Here is a 24,128-nt window from a genome sequence, read left to right on the forward strand (position 1 = left end):
GACACGTGCGTGTGTACAACAAACACTTAACTCAGCCTACTTACGGAGCATTTGGCTATAAATTACAGAGAAAACATAAAATTGGTTTGGTCTGTGAAAGGTGCAGAGAAGGGAATGGGGGTGAAATTACAAACGATCCACCACTTAATTATATTACATCCCAACCTGGACTCCGAACTGGCAGGGATTCGACCTCCCCTCCTCCCCGTCCACTGAGGATAAAACATTTTTTACTTGCAATATTAGGAGAATTCGTTCGATTCGTATTCGACCCTCCACCCCCTCCCACGTCCAGACAACGCTACGCCTGGTCCACAAAAAACCCAACTCTACAAATAAGTGAAGTTTATACTAGTATTTATATTTAGTGTCCTGTCTGCGCAAACATAAGGATATTCAGGTGTATGCTAGGTGTGACACCCCTCTTCCTCCGCACCGTGTCATTTTCCGGCTCAACTGATATCAGCGAGAGAGCTTGTATTAATATAATTAAGCACATTAAAACGTGTAGTGTTATTAATTGTGTGTACCGTTGTGGGTCGAGCCATGTTCACAACTCTCCTCTTTCTTGGTCTTGTGGCTCCATGTCTAGGTAAGTTAAAGTTTGTTTTGTTTAAAGATACCACTAGAGCACGATGTCTAGGTAAGTTAAAAATACAGATCACTTATGTTCTTAATTATCCACTTTATTTGTTATCAGTCTGTGTAAATGCTATGTTGTTAAGCATTCCAACTTGTTAAACATAAATGCTATGTTGTTAAGCATTCCAACTTGTTAAACATAAATGGCGATACTCGGAAAGCTAGTTCAGCTCATTTAAATCTAATGCACGCGGAACAGCAATACTATGTAACAATGGTAATTATCTTGCATTGTGGGTCTTGAAATAGACAAACATTCTTATATTTTAATTAGTGTTTATGGTCCAAATTTATACAAACCAAATTTTTATTATAATTTAATTAATATACATATAATTGATAAATTAGATAGTAAGTTTGTTATTCTATGCGGAGACTGGAGTTTAGTACATGATCCAGTACTTGACTTGTATAATTATACTAGAACAGCTGATAATTCAAATGCACGACAAAAGTATTGGAGATGACAGAAATATTTGATCTTAAAGACCCACGGAGACAACCTAACGGAGATTTAAGGCGATGTACTTGGAGACAGACTATACCCTTCAAACAGCCTCCCGCCCCGGAATTGGTCACTGGCCAAGTCAGACTAACTCACGGACAGGCGTGCCTGAACCTTCGGGATATGGGCACGTAAATAGAATTCCCTTCCTTCCTTCCTTTGAAACAGCCACGTCTAGACTACTCTCTGATGTCACATAACCTGTCACCATCAGTTGTCTATATAAATATTCATCCCAGTTTTCAATCTGATCATTCACTTATTGAATTAACATTAAAAATTAATGAAATAGAAAGAGGAAAGTTTTTTTGTTGGAAGTTTAACAATTCATTACTTGAGGACAAGGAATTCGTAAAATTGATTAAAGAAACTATAAATGTAACTATTTAGCAACACAAAAATAGAACGAGACTACAAGGCAATATACCATCGATGATCATCTTTTATGGGATACTTTATTGCTTATGATTCATGGTAAAACTTTATGGTCTTTATCGAGGGGAAAAAGAAAATTACAGTACGTAGGCAAATTTAATTGAAAGCTGAACTGGATAGCTAGACTAACAAAAAATCTAGATGATACACAAAAGACATTAATCTTAAACACAATATAATCCAAAATGTTAAACTGATAAACACTGTAACTGAAGATGTGGATTGTATAAAAGCTAAATGGACGTTTGATAGATTAAAAGCATGATGGGTTGAAAAGGGTGAAAAACCTACCAAATATTTTTTAAATTTAAAATCTAGATTTAAAAAAAAAATACAGTGGGTTTTTTAAATACTCAGTATACTAGAGGAGACAGTCTTTCATTTTCTTTTAAAATTAGAAGTAAATTTAGAACACCTATTGTCACGTGGCGAGTCCGCAAAATCAGATCCAGACACCTCTGAAAGTCTTGACGGTATACAAAGTTATGATGAAATCTTACACACTTTTAAAATTAGAAGTAAATTTAGAACACCTATTGTCACGCGGTGAGTCCGCAAAATCAGATCCAGACACCTCTGAAAGTCTTGACGGTATACAAAGTTATGATGAAATTTTACACACTTTTAAAAATATGAAAAATGAAAAAAGCTCCGGCCCTGATGGATTTACGGTAGAATTTAAAAAACCAAAGCTTTTTGAGAATTTAAATAAATATTTACCCCGAAACAAGGTTTAATAACCTGTATTCCAAAAGCAAATACAAACAAGAAACTTTTTTTAAAACAAAAAGGAGACCTATCTCTTTATGGGTCTTATTAATTATCTTCCCGCTGCCATAGCCTCAAGAATAACTTCTAATATTATAAGTGAAGACCAAAAGGGATTTCTATCAGGTAGATTCATTAGGTAAGTGACACGATTGGTATATGATATGAGATATATGGAAGACAATAACATCCCATGCTTGTTATTATTAACTGATTTTCGAAAAAGTTGTTGACTTGGTAGACTGAAATTAGGAAAATCGATTCAGAAATGGGTTTATTTATTTCAAAGAGATAGCCAATCCTATCCCCTTGTAGATGGAGCTGTTTCATTTTTATTTAACACAGGAATAGGGTGGAGACGGGGCCAACCAGTATATCTGCATACTGTTCTCCTCCGTGCAGAAATATTAGCCAAATTGTTTAAAAAGCAATATTAATATATATTAATATAAAAAGAATAAAACTTGGTAATATTGAATATTTATTTACTCAATTTGCAGATGATGCAACAGTAATAATTATTAGATAGAACGGAGAAAAGCCTCTATGCTACTTTGAATAATTTAACATTTTATGCTAAAGTGAATCTGGAGAAAACTAAATTGATTTGGATAGGATCAAAGAAACGCAGTCGATATAAATGATGTAAAGAATTGAAATCTGATTTAGAAAATGTTGTTAAAATTAATTTACTGATAAATTGAATGCTATGGAGTCTCTCATGAATATTTGGGCAAGTAGGACTTTAACACCATTGAGAAGAAAAAGTGTTTTAAAATCGTTATTTATTGCAAAACTAAATAATTAATTTTCGCCAATTACTTTAATACAGGAATTTCAAAACAAATTTTAAAAGTTTATATGGAAAGGAAACCGGATAAGAGTAAACGTGTGCAAATGAATTATAATATTAGAACCGGAGATATTAATGGACCCAATATTCAAAATTTTATTATGGCTTAAAACATTGCATGGATTAAAAGAGCTATATATATATGTTCTAATTAGAATTGGAAATTGTTAATACTAAGCGAGGTTGATAAGTTTGAACATATAATGGAATTTGAAAAGAATATTGTCTCAACAGTAAAAACTATCTATTGAAAAGATACTTTATTAGCCTGGTGTGCATACCTCAGAACAGGTAAGAACAAACTCAGTGGTCACAATGAGATATAATCTCACTTTATTCGGTATAATGATGACATCAAAGTAAATACTAATTAACTATGTTATAGAGATTGGTATGGAGATACATAAAATAAAACAATTCAAAACAAAACTTTAAAAATCCTATTCTTTCTTATAATATATAATTCTAAACTTAAGGCAAACTGCAAAGGCTTTAAACATTATTATAATACCTAGCTTATACCTTATTATTTTTAAAAACAAACAAATATAAATTAAAATGAGAAAATTATTAATTTTTTTATTATCAAGATTTGAAACTTATAAATGCAATGCCGTTTCGCTGCACAGATAGTACAGAATTAAGATGGCTGTAATAAAAACCTTATCCACAGAATATTACCAGATAATCTTTCTTATATATATATATATATATACCATAGGATATATTGAGTCACCTCTGTTCTTTTTGTGAACAGAATATCAACATTAATTCATTTATTTTAGTTTGTAGTAAAATTAATCCCATTTGGAAAGGGGTAAACGAATGCATCCATACCACCACCATTCCAAAAAACCCAAACAAACAAACCAAAACAAAACAAAACAAAACAACAAAACAAACAAACAAAACCCCAAAACCCACCACCCAGGTATAATAATGTTCTTTAACAAAAAAATTGGGTTTAGAATAAGTAACAGTGAATCAATTAATTCAGTTATACTATTACATATGCATACTATTTAAGAGTCATTTGAAATGTTTTATTCCAAGTATGGAATGGATTCAAAAGGAATTAGAAATGTACTATAATATTTACTGACTTGAACTTTTTTCTTAATTGCATATGGCATTATATACATGTATATATATATATATAATATATAATATATATATATATATTATATATATATATATTTGGTTATCTTAACAATTGACAGCGAGTTTTATATCAATTTGCAAAATAAATCACAATATTATGTTTAATATATTAGTGTGATTTGACATGTATTCCCGTAGGATTTGAATGCTGAAATTGTTTTTTTTTTCACTTGTTTGGGTTCATTTGAGGTAAAACTATCGGAAAATTATGGGGTTCAAATTTTCAGACCCCTCCACCCCCTTCTGGGGGGTCCTTTTCATCCCGGGACCCCCCCGCCAATTACTCAATTTCTATCTCCACTAATACTGAACCGATTTTTGTGATCTTAGTGTCGTTTTAGAGGTTCTAACTGATGCTGAGTTGTTTATCATAATTTCGAAGCTACCAGCAGTGCCCATCACTGACTTCCGGTTTAGGACATCAGCGAAATCAAGGTCGTTATCACGGTAGCGATAAACCTATACATGTAGTACCTCTTTTTCGGGGTTTTCAGGCACGAGAAACCAATTGGTGCATTCCTGCGATCAGACTATCCTGTTAATAGATAGCCATGATAAGGGTACGTAGATCACGTTTTTATCAAATGGAGTGAAAAAGCAGGTTTTATATCGATAAATACCATGGGAATCCCCATGTCCCAATTGCTTGAAATAATTTTGAAAGTTAGTATTCTGATGTCACCGGTAGATGTCGCTCGAAGCACAACAATGCCTACGTCATGACAAATTTCACAGAGTGCGCACAGACTTGGGGTGCGTTCTTTTCACCTCTCCTGGACATGTTCCAACTGTTCTGTCCTGGTTGTATCCCCCTCTCCAGATATCGTAAGACTTAGCAAAATTATTGGTTTTAAGGGTTTGTAACGTTTTGTATTGAGACACTTACTTGTCTGAACTTTATTGTTACTGAAAATGTTCACGAACTGTGAAGAAAAATCTCACAAATGAACAACAACAAATCGGATGTTGATTGCGCGAACCGTGCACGAGAAAACAAATCGAACCAAAATGATAACGGTCACGTGGTATACCAACATCTGTGACGTTTACACAGGAAGATTCCCTCTAAAAATAGATTGGACCTCGCTTGCTTAACGTTTTTTTTCTCGACAGCACGTCTTGTGAAAAAATGAAAAAAATGCATTTCGTGGTTTTACAAACATCAGGATTACCAAAAAGCACTTCAGGTGAATGGAAATGTGTATTCTAAATAATAAAATGTAAGTAAAGTGCACTTTTATTTGTGAAAAATGGGGTTTAATAGCGAAAAACAACGCCGTAATGGTTAACAAATAGCCGTAACTAGGGTGTGTCCCTTTAAGCATGATGCTTATTTGTACTGTTCTGTGAATTTATCTGGCATTTTAAGTTGCGTAATTTAAAGGTAGACTAAACTCCAACAAGAGGCTTATGCGTTGGAAAGATGCATACCCGGACCACCAACACATACCGACACTTTAACAAATGAAAAACGCGTAATTTTAGAATTAATAAAAAAACCGTGATTATTCCTGCTAACTGGGGGCAGCCATTTTGTTTCGTTTTTGTGATGTCCGGTGGTATAGCTTGGGGCGAAGTGACGTCAGCTCAGGTCCAACTTCTCTATTATGCACAGTGTAAACAAATGCTCTAATTTACGACAAGGCGCTTCGCTTTCATCAACCTCACTTGTAAAACAACATAAATGACTTGATAGTATAATAAACTATTTAACTAAATATATTTCAATTTGCATCAATATAACGAAATGGTCTTATAGTATTTTTTTCTTTTAAAAAAATTCCAAAGAAAAAATGCATATTATTAGGCCTATTGGTAGGATACGTTCGAGCAAAAACGACCACTCACGATACCCAAGTGATAATTTTCTTTTCTCTGGGACTACGTAATTGGTCAGTTTTGTGATTTTAGATGGGAAGGGTTTTATAGAATTACTTAAAGTAATAAAGCTGGTAAAGTCAATTACGATTTGAGGTTATCACACAATACCCTGTAATCTTAATAAAAGAGGCACGTCTTTTCAGTCAGTCTAGACACAGTGTCTAGGGACCGTCTAAATATACACCTGCCAATCAAGAACCATAGGTACAGGCCACGGAAAGAAAAGACCAACTCCGACTATTATTTCAGTACGTGGGTTAATTTATATAAAAAATATAACACAGTTATTTCAACACTTTGACAATGGTGGTTTATTTTGTATAAACCACATATACACGTTACTGTGTTACTGGGATAAATATTATTACAGAATATTGCGATGCATCCGCAAAAATCAGGTGTGTTTTGTTTCTTCAGTTCGAAGACTAATTCCTGACGTGACACGTTTGGTATTACGTAACCACCAGCTCGCCAGAGGGCGTATTCATTGTGATGGTACAAAATAGCTGCGCCCGTTATATGTAGGCGACCATGGGACACGAGGCGACCTAGGCGACCATGGGACACGAGGTCGAGAAGAAGTGTCAGCACGTCCGTGTCGGGTGACCAAACACGTACTTCTTGCTCAGCATTCTTATCTGTAGCAGCCAGGACTTGATGAGGAATAAGCGTATCGGCGTTTCTTCAAAATCGTGGCCCTTGATCTTTGTGTCACACACGACAACGAGCTTGAAGGCGTTACTGCTGGATACGTGTTCCAGGAGGCCCCTAGCGAATATGGTTGTCAGACTACTCTTGGTCTTTGAAGCAGAGAGTATCTCCTTGATAGACATCGTGAGCTTCATTTCCAGATGGATCTGGAATTCTGCGGATCTTACAGCTCTCTTCTGGCGTGTCTTATTCTTTAATGATTGATCAATATAACAATCAAAGATCACTCGACCCTCATTGTAGTCGACCATCATCCATTCGATGCGCTTGATGAATGCCTCTAGATGAATAGCTTCCGTATGGTCGGTGTTTTCTTCATGCTCTGAAGAACTGACATGGCAATCAGTACTTCGTACGGAATAGGCGCTTGATCAAGTGCAGGTGCAGCTTGTATAGGTTGAGCTTTCACTCCTTCAATGGCATGTATCAGGCTGGCCTTATCTGTAGGGATGTACAGAGACCCATCAATGGCACACAGGGAGCGTGGCACCACTGACATCTCATACTCCCCAATCATCTCCTCTAATTTTGGCACCAGGTCGGGTCTGCTTCCTTGGATGATCAGAAATCGACCTAGCAGCTCATGTGCCTCTCGCAACTTGATAACTTTATCACCCAGGCGGACTTTCGTTTTCGCCATCCAGTTCGAGAACGTCTTCAGTTTGAGTTTTTTCATAGGATCCCATACTGAAAGCGTTGACGTCGGCAACAATCTGTCGTGAATGAAGTGTTCAAATCGCTGATATCCCTTTTCTGTAAAATGCAGAATGTCGTCCTTCGCATCTGCTGGTATAAGAGCTGATGAAACTAGGTTCTTCAAAGGAGACTGGATGGAGTAATGGAGCTTCAGTGCATTGGATCATCTCGTTCGAGTGCGTTCATTTGTGCGAGGTGGACTGGCATCAGGCGAGCATAGTTGAGGAGATCGTGAGCGACGAAATACTTGATCAGGTTCTCTAATGCACCCAAGTACCCTTCCCAGTCACCTGAGCGGCAGGCAATGATACGATTCAAGAGGTTTTCCACCTGTTCGACGTACTGCAATAGAAATTGGGCGAGCTCGCCAATTTCTTCTCCTTCGAGTGGCTTGAGATCTCTGGAGTAGCTGGCCTGGATCTTGTTGTAAATCTCGACCATGTCTGGACTCCACTCGTGCAAAGCTTTCTTGAATGTATTGGACTGGACACGGAGAGGTCCTGGTGGAAGAGTTGAGAAAATAGCGTCAAACCTCAACATCAGGATGGCCAGGTTTGTCATGATGTGGTACTCGACTCCTCGCTTATATGCCTTGCCACCATAAATCCCACGAAGTTATGCTGACGTGTATGTCCGACTTTCAATGGCACACATGTCGATCAATTTTTTTGCCAAGAGCGTGCAGTGCGACAAACATAAATACCATATTAATATTCCCTAAAGCAACTTTATTATGCATATCTATTGACAGGATAGTATGATTGCAAAAAGGAGTGCACCAATCGGCTTTTGGCGTTGAAAGTTCTGAAAGAGAGGTACTACATGCGTAGATTTATCGCTACCGTGATAACGATCTTGATTTTGCTGGTGTCCTTAACCGGAAGTCGGTGATGGGAATTTCTGATCGCTTCGAAATTATGATAAATAGACTCAGCATCAGCTAGAACCCCTAAAACGACCCTAATATCACAAAAATCGGTTCATTATTGGTGGAGATAGAAATTAAGTAAGTCGCTGGGGGGTCCCGGGATGGAAAGGGCCACCCAGAAGGAGGTGGAGGGGTCTGAAAATTTGAAACCCCATCATTTTCCAACAGTTTGAACCCAAATGAACCTAAACAAGCAGCAAAATCAATTTCAGCAATAAAATCCTACGGGAACAGTATAGGTGACATATATACAAAACCCCCATTCTACGCTCCTGATATATACATTCGTTTGTTAAAACTTGGTGTGCACCTTCCCCTGGATCCGTGCCTGTTTCTTGTTTGTTGTTGTGTTGTTCACACGACTGTTACTTGTTTCATATTACAGGAGCCGTCGGGACAGCAACATGCGGAGGGGGCACGGCCTATGTAGGCGTGCCCTTCACAGTGACGTGCAGTATAGCAGGCGCCATAGTTGACGGGGGCATTGTGTGGTATCGACCGAACGGCGAGCCTGTGGTCACGTGTGACGCTGCTGGCTCGTGTTCCTCTGACATCGCTGGATACAGCGTGACGACATCGACTTCGTCACAGCAGACTCTTGTCATCAACTCCCCATCTGCAGCAAATGACGTCGGCGACTTTGGTTGTGAAGATGGGATCGAGAGCTTCACACCTTGCACTTTGGCAGTTGTCCGTATGTAGTTTGATTTTGCCCTTTCATTACTTATCCCTAGCTCGTTTATACATATACACATATATATGTATGTATGTATACTATACATGTATATATTTTTTTCCAAAACACTTTTATTTTTGTTCTTGCTTCAAACCAAACTGAATTTATTTACAACAACAAAAAAATGTTTGAAGGAGGATGGGACGGACTATAGAAGATAATGAGACTAAGGAATAAAGTAAACTAGCATTATGCGTCTTAATTCGAACGCTGAACATGCCTGCCAAATCAAACCATTGTATTGCATTGCACACGTTCGACTTTTGTTTTCCCTCCATGCCTCATAGCCCTAAAATGTAACAGGCAGCAAGCTTATGGCAAAATGACGTAAAACATTAAATAAGAATGTTCTTCCTTAAACGGGTACTAGAGCCCTGTGAACGGACTCGAGACTTGCTAGACTCGGCCCGTCCCCGAGTACTAGAGACTTGCTAGACTCGGCCCGTCCCCGAGTACTAGAGACTTGCTAGACTCGGCCCGTCCCCGAGTACTCGAGACTTGCTAGACTCGGCCCGTCCCCGAGTACTAGAGACTTGCTAGACTCGGCCCGTCCCCGAGTACTCGAGACTTGCTAGACTCGGCCCGTCCCCGAGTACTAGAGACTTGCTAGACTCGGCCCGTCCCCGAGTACTCGAGACTTGCTAGACTCGGCCCGTCCCCGAGTACTCGAGACTTGCTAGACTCGGCCCGTCCCCGAGTACTCGAGACTTGCTAGACTCGGCCCGTCCCCGAGTACTAGAGACTTGCTAGACTCGGCCCGTCCCCGAGTACTCGAGACTTGCTAGACTCGGCCCGTCCCCGAGTACTAGAGACTTGCTAGACTCGGCCCGTCCCCGAGTACTCGAGACTTGCTAGACTCGGCCCGTCCCCGAGTACTCGAGACTTGCTAGACTCGGCCCGTCCCCGAGTACTCGAGACTTGCTAGACTCGGCCCGTCCCCGAGTACTAGAGACTTGCTAGACTCGGCCCGTCCCCGAGTACTAGAGACTTGCTAGACTCGGCCCGTCCCCGAGTACTCGAGACTTGCTAGACTCGGCCCGTCCCCGAGTACTAGAGACTTGCTAGACTCGGCCCGTCCCCGAGTACTAGAGACTTGCTAGACTCGGCCCGTCCCCGAGTACTCGAGACTTGCTAGACTCGGCCCGTCCCCGAGTACTCGAGACTTGCTAGACTCGGCCCGTCCCCGAGTACTAGAGACTTGCTAGACTCGGCCCGTCCCCGAGTACTCGAGACTTGCTAGACTCGGCCCGTCCCCGAGTACTCGAGACTTGCTAGACTCGGCCCGTCCCCGAGTACTAGAGACTTGCTAGACTCGGCCCGTCCCCGAGTACTAGAGACTTGCTAGACTCGGCCCGTCCCCGAGTACTCGAGACTAGCTAGACTCGGCCCGTCCCCGAGTACTCGAGACTTGCTAGACTCGGCCCGTCCCCGAGTACTCGAGACTTGCTAGACTCGGCCCGTCCCCGAGTACTAGAGACTTGCTAGACTCGGCCCGTCCCCGAGTACTAGAGACTTGCTAGACTCGGCCCGTCCCCGAGTACTCGAGACTTGCTAGACTCGGCCCGTCCCCGAGTACTCGAGACTTGCTAGACTCGGCCCATCCCCGAGTACTCGAGTATTCGTGGAGATCCCCTGTGATGCGTTGTCTATTTGAAAGAAAGAAAGAAATGTTTTATTTAACGACGCACTCAACACATTTTATTTACGGTTATATGGCGTCAGACATATGGTTAAGGACCACACAGATACTAAGAGAGGAAACCCGCTATCGCCACTTCATGGGCTAGGCCCACTCTTTTCGATTAGCAGCAAGGGATCTTTTATATGCACCATCCCACAGACAGGATAGTACATACCACGGCCTTTGTTATACCAGTTGTGGAGCACTGGCTGGAACGAGAAATAGCCCAATGAGTCCACTGACGGGAATCGACCCTAGACCGACCGCGCATCACGCGAACGCTTTACCAATGGGCTACGTCCCGCCCCGTGTTATTTTGAATGGGAATGACGTCAGATATCTATGATCACTGCTACTATAAGTTTTGTTTTCACAACGCTGGACAACTTTCAATGTAAAGTTGGTATTGACATGTTGATGCGTCGCCGTAGTACTTTGCTTAAATGTCAATAAACGTAGTGCCGTGACCTCGATTAATTTACATCTAATTTGCAAAGATATCAAATTCTGAAAGTATGTGATTTAAAAATAATACAATACTTTGATTACACCGGATATGCTAGCTATGATATGATAACTATTGCTAGTCAATCTGCGAACCACCAGTCATTTTGCGTGGTCCTAACATCTTCCGTCATATCATGGAATGACTAAAATTCAAGGCCTTGTGTGACACAAGATGCTTGAATGTGGGTACAGCAAATCGGTAACAGTTCCCGGGTTAATGGGAAAAATGCCTATTCATATTTGTTTATACATATTTATATATAAACAGTCACTAATTTGAGCCCTGTTTGTGTGTATGTACACACGCACGCACGCACACACACACACACACACACACACACACACACACACTGAGTGACTATTTAGTTGCAAATGCGACCATAACTGTACGTCTGCTCCTGAATAAATTACTTTAGTCGCATCGTGCGACCTGAACTTTATTCTGGTTTATTCACTTTCTTTTACCATTTACACAGGCATAGACAAAGCACACCCTTGTAACATGTAGAGCCAGTTACGACGCCTGTTTCTCGGAAACGCACGTGTTTAAGCATGGTAAATGTATGTAGTTACACGCGTCTAAAACCAAAAACAAAAACAAAAACAACAAAACAATCAGGCCGTGTAAATTCGGCCTGTAGTATTTATTTAATTATACATAAAGTTAAAGTTTGTTTTGTTTAACGACACCACTAGAGCACATTGACTTAGTAACTATCGGTTGTCAAACATTTGATAATTTTGACATATATAGTCATAGAGATGAAATCCGCTACATTTTTCCATCAGTAGCAAGGAACCTTTTATAAGCCTCATCCCAAAGACAGGATATCACATACCACGGCCTTTAATATACAAGTCGTGGTGCACTGGCTGGAACGAGAAATAGCCGAATAGGCCAAGACCAAGACCAAATTGTTTAACGTGCACATTCAGAGCAAGCTGTTGTAGCGCACACCTGTCCTGGGCACAAGTACTGGCCTCAGCCGGTTCTTCCGTCCAGGACAGGAAAGGGTTGGGGTGGGTAAATGAGGGACCGCCTGCACTGGCAGGTGCAAGGGAGCACCAGCAGTCCGACCGTAGCCGGTAACAGGCGGAGCGAATAGGCCCACCGACGGGGATTATTTATACGTGGTCTTGTCCCTAAGTGTATTACTACGCGAAAGCTATTCGAAAAAGCAGATACATGAAAAGAGCACGGTGGGTGTGCCATATGTTTCGCTATTCAACTACAAAAGGTGGTATGTTTTTTAGTCTCCTGATATGACACCAGTTTGTCAGTGTCTTAAATTATTAATATAGGCTTAATATATTTATTTGTTTATTTAACCAAAGTTAGCTCCTAACTTATATATTTTGCTCCTAATTCTTTTTACTTTAGCTGCAGTGTGTCTATACTAGCTCAGAATGTTAACATCGAGTCCTGTACATTTGTTTTGTTTAACTACACCACTAGAGCACATCGATGTAATAATCATCGACTACTGGATGTCAAACATTCGGTAATTCTGACAAATATAGTCTTAGAAAAAACCTGCTACATTTTGTTTATTAGCAGCAAGGGATATTTTATATGCACTTTGCCACAGACAAGACAGCACATATCACTGCCTTTTGGTATATCAGTCGAAGGGTATTGGTGTAACTTTAACCGTTTTCTACCCATTACAGCTGCTATGAGTAGTACCCTTATGCAGAATGACCTACAGTCGATGATGTCACAGACATTTACAGCCAGTTCGTCCTTGACCCTGGTTGTGGCGACATCATGTACCACTCCGGCGGGAGTATGCACGTGGAGCTATCAAAACACAGAACTGGTAATATCTATCAATAAAGTTTAACGTTAAAGTTTGTTTTGTTTCATAGCACCACTAGAAGACATCATTGGCTATTGGGTGTTAAATATTTAGTAATTTTTGACATGAAAAGGAAACCCGCTCTATTTTTCCATTAACAGCAAGGGATCTTTTATATGCATTTTCCTACAGACATGACGGCACATACCACGGTCGTTGATATACCATTCGTAGGGCACTGGTTGGGACGGGGAAAACCCCCAGTTAGAGAGTGGGTCCACTGAGGTGGTACGATCCTTCGATGCAAGCACCAATCCAACAAGTGGTTGTGACAGGTGCCCACATAAAGGCATCGCACCACTCCAACAAGTAGTTGTGACAGGTGCCCACATAAAGGCATCGCACCACTCCAACAAGTAGTTGTGACAGGTGCCCACATAAAGGCATCGCACCACTCCAACAAGTAGTTGTGACAACAAGTAGTTGTGACAGGTGCCCACTACTCCAACAAGTAGTTGTGACATAAAGGCATCGCACCACTCCAACAAGTAGTTGTGACAGGTGCCCACATGCCCACAAAAGTGGTTGGCAGGTCTAAAGGCACTCAATCCAACAAGTGGTTGTGACAGGTGCCCACATAAAGGCATCGCACTACTCCAACAAGTAGTTGTGACAGGTGCCCACATAAAGGCATCGAACCACTCCAACAAGTAGTTGTGACAGGTGCCCACATAAAGGCATCGCACCACTCCAACAAGTAGTTGTGACAGGTGCCCACACATAGGCATCGCACCACTCCGTCAAGTAGTTGTGACAGGTGCCCACACACAGGCATCGCACCACTCCGTCAAGTAGTTGTGACAGGTGCCCACATAAAGGCATCGCACACTCCATCAAGTAGTTGTGACAGGTGCCCACACAGAGGCATCGCACCACTCCATCAACTAGTTGTGACAGGTACCCACACATAGGCATCGCACCAATCCATCAAGTAGTTGTGACAGGTACCCACAAATAGGCATCGCACCACTCCATCAACTAGTTGTGATAGGTACCCACACATAGGCATCGCACCAATCCATCAAGTAGTTGTGACAGGTACCCACACAGAGGCATCGCACCACTCCACCAAGTAGTTGTGACAGGTGCCCACACATAGGCATCGCACCACTCCATCAACTAGTTGTGATGGGTGCCCACACAAATGCATCGCACCACTCCATCAAGTACTATGTGCCCATACAGAGGCGGATATAGGGTGGGGCAGGGGCCCCTAAATTTTTGCGATAGTTATAATTTTATTATATATTAATTTTCTTTTCTTTTTTTACAACCCCTCTCCAAACCTCCCCCAAAGTTCCCTTGGCATTTCACCTCATGTCACTGGGGCCCCTCTAAATGGATATTCTGCATCCGCCACTGCCATAAAATCCTGGATACGTCAATGACTGCCCATTCCAACTGAAAATCAACTTCATATATAACTTCCACCAGCTGCTGTCATCGTCAGACCCCTGTGTTTTATACCAAGTCATCCTTCAACTGGGGTTGTGGGTGAAAGGGCAGTGAGAGGGGGCAGGAACTTGGTACCATATATCTGCCGAATATGTGAACCTGATGCATAGGCATCAGAAGGTAACGATGAGGGGGCATTAATTGTATCATAAAAAAGATATCTACACTAAAACGTTTGTGGTTCTTTTGTAGTTTAGTATATAATAATTTGCTACATTGTCAATTGAAAGCGACTATTCGGAGTTTTTATCTCCAGCAAAACCTTGTTTGTAACCCTCTCCCCAATGAAGTAAACACACGGCCTGGTTTTCTCATGTGTGTTTTTTTTAAACATATTTTAAATATAAAGCATCATACGTATAAGGAAGAAAATGTTTTATTTAACGACGCAATCAACACATTTTATTTACGGTTATATCAGACATATGGTTAAGGACCACACAGATATTGAGAGAGGAAACCCGCTGTCGCCACTTCGTTGGCTACTCTTTTCGATTAGCAGCAAGGGATCTTTTATATGCACATCCCACAGACAGGGTAGTACATACCACGGCCTTTGATATACCAGTCGTGGTGCACTGGCTGGAACGAGAAATAGCCCAATGAGCCCACCGACAGGGATCGATGCCAGACCGACCGCGCATCGAGCGAATGCCTTACCACTGGGCTACGTCTCGCCTCTTCATGCGATTTTTGTTCGAAATATTTCAAATTTCGTTTGGCCGTTGGAAGAAATAATAAATAAAAAATAAAGACAAAAATAACATCGATATTAAAATACTACAACACATTACGATATCCAGTAATGCATTGTAAGTAGAGATATTCATATTTTAAGCAAGAAAATGTGTGTAAATTGAATAATATAAAAATATTGTATTTGCCAAAAACCTTTTAAAATGGCTACAAATTGAGAATAGGCTCTTGAAACACTGTGATTGTTTTCTCAACAGGTCAGTGAGACAGGCACGTTCGATGGAAGTTTCGCTGTGACCACCAGTCCGAGCTTACACAGCGGCCAGCAGTGTTCTGGGGGTAGCGTGCACACCGTCTGCACCCTAACAATCTCTTCCACTCCCAGCTTCCTCGCTAACCGGAAGGTGACGTTGTCACTGAACATTGCGCATGCCTCACTGGTATCCCCCATCATCGTCACCAGTTCTAATGTACTTACCTTCGCAGGTAAGCTGTATATAAATAACATGTTTTAACAATCCTGTCACCACTGACTTCAACACAGTGACCACTACCTTGACAAGCAAAACAACCATCATCATCATCATCATCATCATCATCACCACCACCACCATCATTATTATCATCACCAACATCACCACCACCATCATCATCACCAGCACCACCACCACCGTCATCATCATCATCACCAACACCACCACCACCACCACCACCACCATCATCATTATCATCACCAACACCAACACCACCACCATCATCAGCATCACCAACACCACCACCACCATCATCATCATCACCAACACCACCACCACCACCATCATCATTATCATCACCAACACCAACACCACCACCACCACCATCATCATTATCATCACCAACACCACCACCATCATCAGCATTACCAACACCACCACCACCACCACCATCATCATCATCATCATCACCACCCAAGACCAAATTGTTTAACGTGCACATTCAGAGCAAGCTGCTGTAGCGCACGCCTGTCCTGGGCACAAGTGCCGGCCTCGGCCGGCTCCTCCGTCCAGGACAGGAAAGGGTGTGGGTGGGAGGAGGAGGGACCGGCTGCACTGGCAGGTGCAAGGGAGCACCAGCAGTCCGACCGTAGCCGGTAACAGGCGGAGCGAATAGGCCCACCGACGGGGATTATTTATACATGGTCTTGTCCCTAAGTGTATTACTACGCGAAAGCTACTCGAAAAAGCAAATATGTTGACAGGAGCGCGGTGGGTGTGCCATTTGTTTCGCTATTCAACTACAAAAGGTGATATGTTTTTTAGTCTCCTGACATGATACCAGTTTGTCAGTGTCTTAAATTATTAATATAGGCTTAATATATTTATTTGTTTATTTAACCAAAGTGTATTCCTAAATTATATATTTTGCAAAATGTTAACATCGAGTCATGTACATTTGTTTCGTTTAACGACACCACTAGAGCACATGGATGTATTAATCATCGGCTATTGGATGTCAAACATTTGGTAATTCTGACAAATAGTCTGTTACATTTTTGTATTAGCAGCAAGGGATATTTTATATGCACTTTGCCACAGACAGGACAGCACATACCACTGCCTTTTGGTATATCAGTCGAAGGGTATTGGTGTAACTTTAACCGTTTTCTACCCATTACAGCTGCTATGAGTAGTACCCTTGTGCAGAATGACCTACAGTCGATGATGTCACAGACATTTACAGCCAGTTCGTCCTTGACCCTGGTTGTGGCGACATCATGTACCACTCCGGTGGGAGTATGCACGTGGAGCTATCAAAACACAGAACTGGTAATATTTATCGATAAAGTTTAACGTTAAAGTTTGTTTGGTTTCACAGCATCACTAGAAGACATTGATTTATTAATCATTGGCTATTGGATGTTAAACATTTAGTAATTTTTGACACGAAAAGGAAACCCGCTCTATTTTTCCATTAACAGCAAGGGATCTTTTATATGCATTTTCTTAAAGATATGACAGCACATACCACGGTCGTTGATATACCATTCGTAGGGCACTGGTTGGTACGGGGAAAACCCCCAGTTAGAGAGTGGGTCCACTGAGGTGGTACGATCCTTCGACGCAAGCACCAATCCAACAAGTGGTTGTGACAGGTGCCCACATAAATGCATCGCACCACTCCAACAAGTAGTTGTGACAGGTGCCCACATAAAGGCATCGCACCACTCCAACAAGTAGTTGTGACAGGTGCCCACACAAAGGCATCGCACCACTCCAACAAGTAGTTGTGACGGGTGCCCACATAAATGCATCGCACCACTCCAACAAGTAGTTGTGACAGGTGCCCACATAAAGGCATCGCACCACTCCAACAAGTAGTTGTGACAGGTGCCCACACATAGGCTTCGCACCACTCCGTCAAGTAGTTGTGACAGGTGCCCACATAAAGGCATCGCACTACTCCAACAAGTAGTTGTGACAGGTGCCCACATAAAGGCATCTCACCACTCCAACAAGTAGTTGTGACAGGTGCCCACATAAAGGCATCGCACCACTCCAACAAGTAGTTGTGACAGGTGCCCACATAAAGGCTTCGCACCACTCCATCAAGTAGTTGTGACAGGTGCCCACATAAAGGCATCGCACCAATCCATCAAGTAGTTGTGACAGATGCCCACATAAAGGCATCGCACCACTCCAACAAGTAGTTGTGACAGGTGCCCACACATAGGCATCGCACCACTCCATCAAGTAGTTGTGACAGGTGCCCACACATAGGCATCGCACCACTCCGTCAAGTAGTTGTGACAGGTGCCCACATAAAGGCATCGCACCAATCCATGAAGTAGTTGTGACAGGTGCCCACACAAAGGCATCGCACCACTCCATCAAGTAGTTGTGACAGATACCCACACAAAGGCATCGCACCATTCCATCAAGTAGTTGTGACAGGTGCCCACAGAAAGGCATCGCACCACTCCATCAAGTAGTTGTGATAGGTACCCACACATAGGCATCGCACCATTCCATCAAGTAGTTGTGATAGGTACCCACACATAGGCATCGCACCACTCCGTCAAGTAGTTGTGACAGGTACCCACACAAAGGCATCTGACCACTCTGTCAAGTAGTTGTGACAGGTACCCACACAAAGGCATCGCACCACTCCGTCAAGTAGTTGTGACAGGTGCCCACACACAGGCATCGTACCACTCCGTCAAGTAGTTGTGACAGGTGCCCACACAAAGGCATCGCACCACTCCATCAAGTAGTTGTGAAGGGTGCCTACACAGAGGCATCGCACCACTCCATCAAGTAGTTGTGATAGGTACCCACACATAGGCATCGTACCAATCCGTCAAGTAGTTGTGATAGATGCCCACACAGAGGCATCGCACCACTCCGTCAAGTAGTTGTGATAGGTGCCCACACATAGGCATCGCACCACTCCGTCAAGTAGTTGTGACAGGTACCCACACAAAGGCATCGCACCAATCTGTCAAGTAGTTGTGACAGGTACCCACACAAAGGCATCGCACCACTCCGTCAAGTAGTTGTGACAGGTGCCCACACATAGGCATCGTACCACTCCGTCAAGTAGTTGTGACAGGTGCCCACATATAGGCATCGCACCACTCCGTCAAGTAGTTGTGATAGGTACCCACACATAGGCATCGTACCAATCCGTCAAGTAGTTGTGATAGATGCCCACACAGAGGCATCGCACCACTCCGTCAAGTAGTTGTGATAGGTGCCCACACATAGGCATCGCACCACTCCGTCAAGTAGTTGTGACAGGTGCCCACACAAAGGCATCGCACCACTCCATCAAGTAGTTGTGAAGGGTGCCCACACAGAGGCATCGCACCCCTCCGTCAAGTGGTTGTGATAGATGCCCACACAGAGGCATCGCACCACTCCGTCAAGTAGTTGTGACAGGTGCCCACACAAAGGCATCGCACCACTCCATCAAGTAGTTGTGAAGGGTGCCCACACAGAGGCATCGCACCACTCCGTCAAGTAGTTGTGATAGATGCTCACACAGAGGCATCGCACCACTCCGTCAAGTAGTTGTGATAGGTACCCACACATAGGCATCGCACCACTCCGTCAAGTGGTTGTGACAGGTGCCCACACAGAGGCATCGCACCACTCCGTCAAGTGGTTGTGACAGATGCCCACACAGAGGCATCGCACCACTCCGTCAAGTGGTTGTGACAGATGCCCACACAAAGGCATCGCACCAATCCATCAAGTAGTTGTGATAGGCGCCCACACATAGGCATCGCACCACTCCATCAAGTAGTTGTGACAGATGCCAACACAAAGGCATCGCACCACTCCGTCAAGTGGTTGTGGTAGGTGCCCACACAAAGGCATCGCACCACTCCGTCAAGTGGTTGTGGTAGGCGCCCACACAAAGGCATCGCACCAATCCATCAAGTAGTTGTGATAGGCGCCCACACATAGGCATCGCACCACTCCATCAAGTAGTTGTGATAGGTGCTCACACATAGGCATCGCACCACTCCATCAAGTAGTTGTGATAGGTGCTCACACACAGGCATCGCACCAATCCATGAAGTAGTTGTGATAGGTACTCACACACAGGCATCGCACCAATCCATGAAGTAGTTGTGTTAGGTGCTCACACACAGGCATCGCACCACTCCATCAAGTAGTTGTGATAGGTGCTCACACAAAGGCATCGGACCAATCCGTCAAGTAGTTGTGATAGGTGCCCACACACAGGCATCGCAAAATGCCGGCGGGAGGGGGAGCTGAAGCTATTGCATGGCCCCCACTGGCGTAGGCACCCTCCCAATCACACCTCATCTTTTCACAACCTGGTATATTTTCTTATCGCCCTGTAACACGAATCACAGACGGTGTGATTACCCCCCCCCCACACACACCCACACACACACACACACACACACACACACATCCCACTCTCACCCCCACTCCATAAGATCATGGCTACGTCAATGACTGCCCCTTCCAACTGAAAATCAACTTCATATAGAAGTTCCACCAGCTGCTGTCATCGTCAGACTCCTGTGTTTTATACCAAGTCGTTCTTCAACTGGGGTTGTGGGCGAGGGGGCAGTGAGGGGGAGCAGGGACCTGGTACCGTATATCTGCCGAATATGTGAACCTGGTGCATAGGCTTCAAGGATTAATTGTATCATGAAAAAGATATATACACTAAAACGTTTGTGATTCTTTTATAGTTTAGTATATAATAATTTGCCACATTGTCAGTTGAAAGCGAGTTTTTTTTTTTATATCTCCAGCAAACCGTTGTTAGTATCCCTCCCCAATGAAATAAACACTATATGTTTTAAATATAAAGGATTTAACATATTTTAAATATAAAGCATCATACGGATAAATACATTTGCAATGACTTTTGTCCGAAATATTTCAAATTTCGTTTGGCCGTCGGAAGAAATAATAAATAAAAAATAAAGACAAAAATAACATCGATATTAAAATAGTACAATACTTTACGATATCCAGAAATGCATAGTAAATGAAGATATTCATATTTTAAGCAATAAAATGTGTGTAAATTGAATAATTTAAAAATATTGTATTTGCCAAAATTCTTTTAAAATAGCTACAAATTAAGAATAAGCTCTTGAAACATTGTGATTGTTTTGTCAACAGGTCAGTGAGACAGGCACGTTCGATGGAAGTTTCGCTGTGACCACCAGTCCGAGCTTACACAGCGGCCAGCAGTGTTCTGGGGGTAGCGTGCACACCGTCTGCACCCTAACAATCTCCTCCACTCCCGGCTTCCTCGCTAACCGGAAGGTGACGTTGTCACTGAGCATTGCGCATCCCTCACTGGTATCCCCCATCACCGTCACCAGTTCTAGTATACTTACCTTCGCAGGTAAGCTGTATATAAATAAAATGTTTTAATAATCCTGTCACCACTGGCTTCAACACAGTGGCCACTACCGTGACAAGCAAAACAACCATCATCATCATCATCATCATCATCACCAACACCATCATCATCATCATCACCAACACCACCACCACCACCATCATTATCATCACCAACACTACCACCATCATCATCACCAACACCACCATCATCATCCATAACACGTACCATTATCACCATCACAACAACCAATGCCACCAAAAATCATCATCATCATCTTCATCATCATCACCACCATTACCAACTCCATCATCATCATCACCACCATAAGCGTATGTGCAAATCCTCGAATTCGGGCACAAACAATGGAGATATTCCATCAAAGTTAGCTGGCCTGAAACCTTTTCACCGTGTATTTTTCACCATTCTATTCGCAATATTTAATTAATGTAAAAATAAGAAATGCTTCGTTTAATTGCAACCTTATATAGCTGTAGAATGCTAATATGAACAACAACAACAACAACAAAAAATCCAGATTCGGGCATTTTTGTTTAATTCGGGCAAAACTTAGCCTGGCCCCGTACAAAATTGGGAGCCTGCTCGCCTCTGTTCACCGCCAACATCATTAGCATCATCAACAGCAACAACTCTATCATCATTCCAACATGATCGGAATTTTCATTTAAAAATGTACAGTTTAATGACGTGTTCACATTAAAGTAAATAAACTGAATATGTTAAAGGCGCTCAATCACGGATTTAGTGGGCATTATTTCTCTAAATATGGATTACAAATGGAAATTACATTCATTTGGAACACCAAACCTTGTTATTGTGTGATCCAAAACATTTTAATTGAACTACGATCGAGGGAATTCCATGACGCGCTTCATTTTTAAAATTAGGAACTCTTCTTGGGAAAAGTCATAAAAAATACAGCAAAACAGACTCGTAGTGATGAGGCTGTATATATTATATACGACAACCGTGTAATGTATTTTAGAATTGTATATAAACGACCGCCGTGTATAGAGACTTGGCAAATGAGGGCCGGCTAATAATAAAATAATAAAAAATATTTATTATTTCATAACAAAAATAACTGCGAAGACGCTGAAATACAATAATAAACAGTCGGAACATGAACTCACCATTTATTATTATTATTATTATTATTATTATTACTATTACTATTATTATGATCAGGCGCGTGTGCATGGAATTTAGCAGGAGAGAGAGTCTAGACGGTTACAACGCTATAGTGCTTGGTTCGAAAACGGATAACATGTTTTCCAGCGTCACAAATGTGGCATACGACCAGCCAGTCGTTTTTCGTTAAACGTTTGCAAATTATTTACCGCCTATATACATTTTTTGCTGTGAATATAGCCAGCCATAGTTAGCGGAGGCTATATACATGGCGGACGTATATATAGTCACATCGTATATAAACACCGTTTAGTTCAGAGTATTCTTTTAAAATGTAACAATTCCTATCCTAAGTCAGCTGTTATGGCATATTTTGCATAAAATGAATTTGACAAGGTGAAAAATTAAAGTATTTGTGATCCAGATGTTTAGAGGTTTTTGCGTACGACTAAGGATAAATTTACCTATAGCCTAGATACAAAGGCCTAACTAGTCGGAATTGTCGACGTTTAACATGCTCATGTTACTAAAATAAATTAATGTATAAGCTTATTATCATTCAGTACATGTTTTTATTAAGTTTAATAACCTATTTTCGTTGTTGTTTTGTTTTCTATTTACTCTACGTCACAGAGGACGGTCAAGCGTTCTCGTTACACGAGCTTGGTAAATCGTTTTGACACTGCGGTTATTCGGGGGATGCCCGTCACGTGATTCAAAATAATACGTCACACCTCTGCTCTCCAAAATAGCCGTTATTTTTCTCTGAATTATGGACCGTTGACATAATTCCTTTTTTCTTTTTAAAAAAAATAAAATATCAATTAGTGGGACATGGTGGTTAAATAAAGTACTTTTATGAACAAATCAAATGTATATATTTTCAGATAGCCTAATACTTTGTTGGGTCATTAATTAGGTCACCATCCGTGAAGGAGCGCCTTTAAAGTTTCTTTAGTTTAACGACACCACAAGAGCATATTGATTTATTTATTATCGGCTATTGGATGTCAAATATATGGTAATTCTGACATATAGTCTTAGAGAAAAAAGCCGCTACATTTTGCCATTAGTAGCAAGGGATTTTTTTATATGTAACTTCCCGCAGACAGGATAACACATACAACGACCGTTGATATACCAGACGTGGTACACTGGCTGGAATTGAGAAATAGCCCAATGGACCCACTGACGGGGATCGATCCAAGATCGTGAGCGCTGTAATGTATGTCTGAGACAAGTATGGTTTAATCTGTCTCGAAATATCTGATTCTTTGCTACAATTTTGTTTTTCAGATAGTTCTTCCGGGCACTGCTGGCATTCGTCAGTCTCCTTGATGGTCATTGGCTGTTCTATTTATTTGTTGTCCTGTTGGCTATAAATAGTACTGTCGTCACTGTTTAAAAGAAGTCTTCATTTGAAGTGTTGTGCCTGACTGTACTTTTAACTTTGATATGTTTTATATTATTATGTACTCAGCATAATAAAACAAAAAGGTGATTTTGTCGTATCTTTAAAAAAAAAATTCTTTCCGATTTAATGACAATAAATAAAACAAGTGCGCATGCATTCCTATGGACTAAA

The 24,128-nt window shown here is 41.8% G+C and overlaps 1 protein-coding gene across 1 annotated transcript; it reads left to right on the forward strand.

Annotated features, from left to right (window-relative positions):
* The first annotated feature begins 478 nt into the window (after positions 1-478).
* On the forward strand, positions 479-24,062 carry LOC121367952. Its single transcript, XM_041492424.1, has 7 exons — positions 479-592; positions 8,966-9,274; positions 13,176-13,324; positions 15,772-16,000; positions 17,171-17,319; positions 21,166-21,394; positions 23,840-24,062. The coding sequence occupies exons 1-7, from the start codon at positions 547-549 to the stop codon at positions 23,923-23,925; spliced, it is 1,197 nt and encodes a 398-aa protein (XP_041348358.1). The 5' UTR covers positions 479-546; the 3' UTR covers positions 23,926-24,062.
* Positions 24,063-24,128: the final 66 nt, after the last annotated feature.

This window comes from Gigantopelta aegis, chromosome 1 (assembly GCF_016097555.1).
Source record: "Gigantopelta aegis isolate Gae_Host chromosome 1, Gae_host_genome, whole genome shotgun sequence".
Taxonomy (NCBI): Eukaryota; Metazoa; Mollusca; class Gastropoda; order Neomphalida; family Peltospiridae; genus Gigantopelta; species Gigantopelta aegis.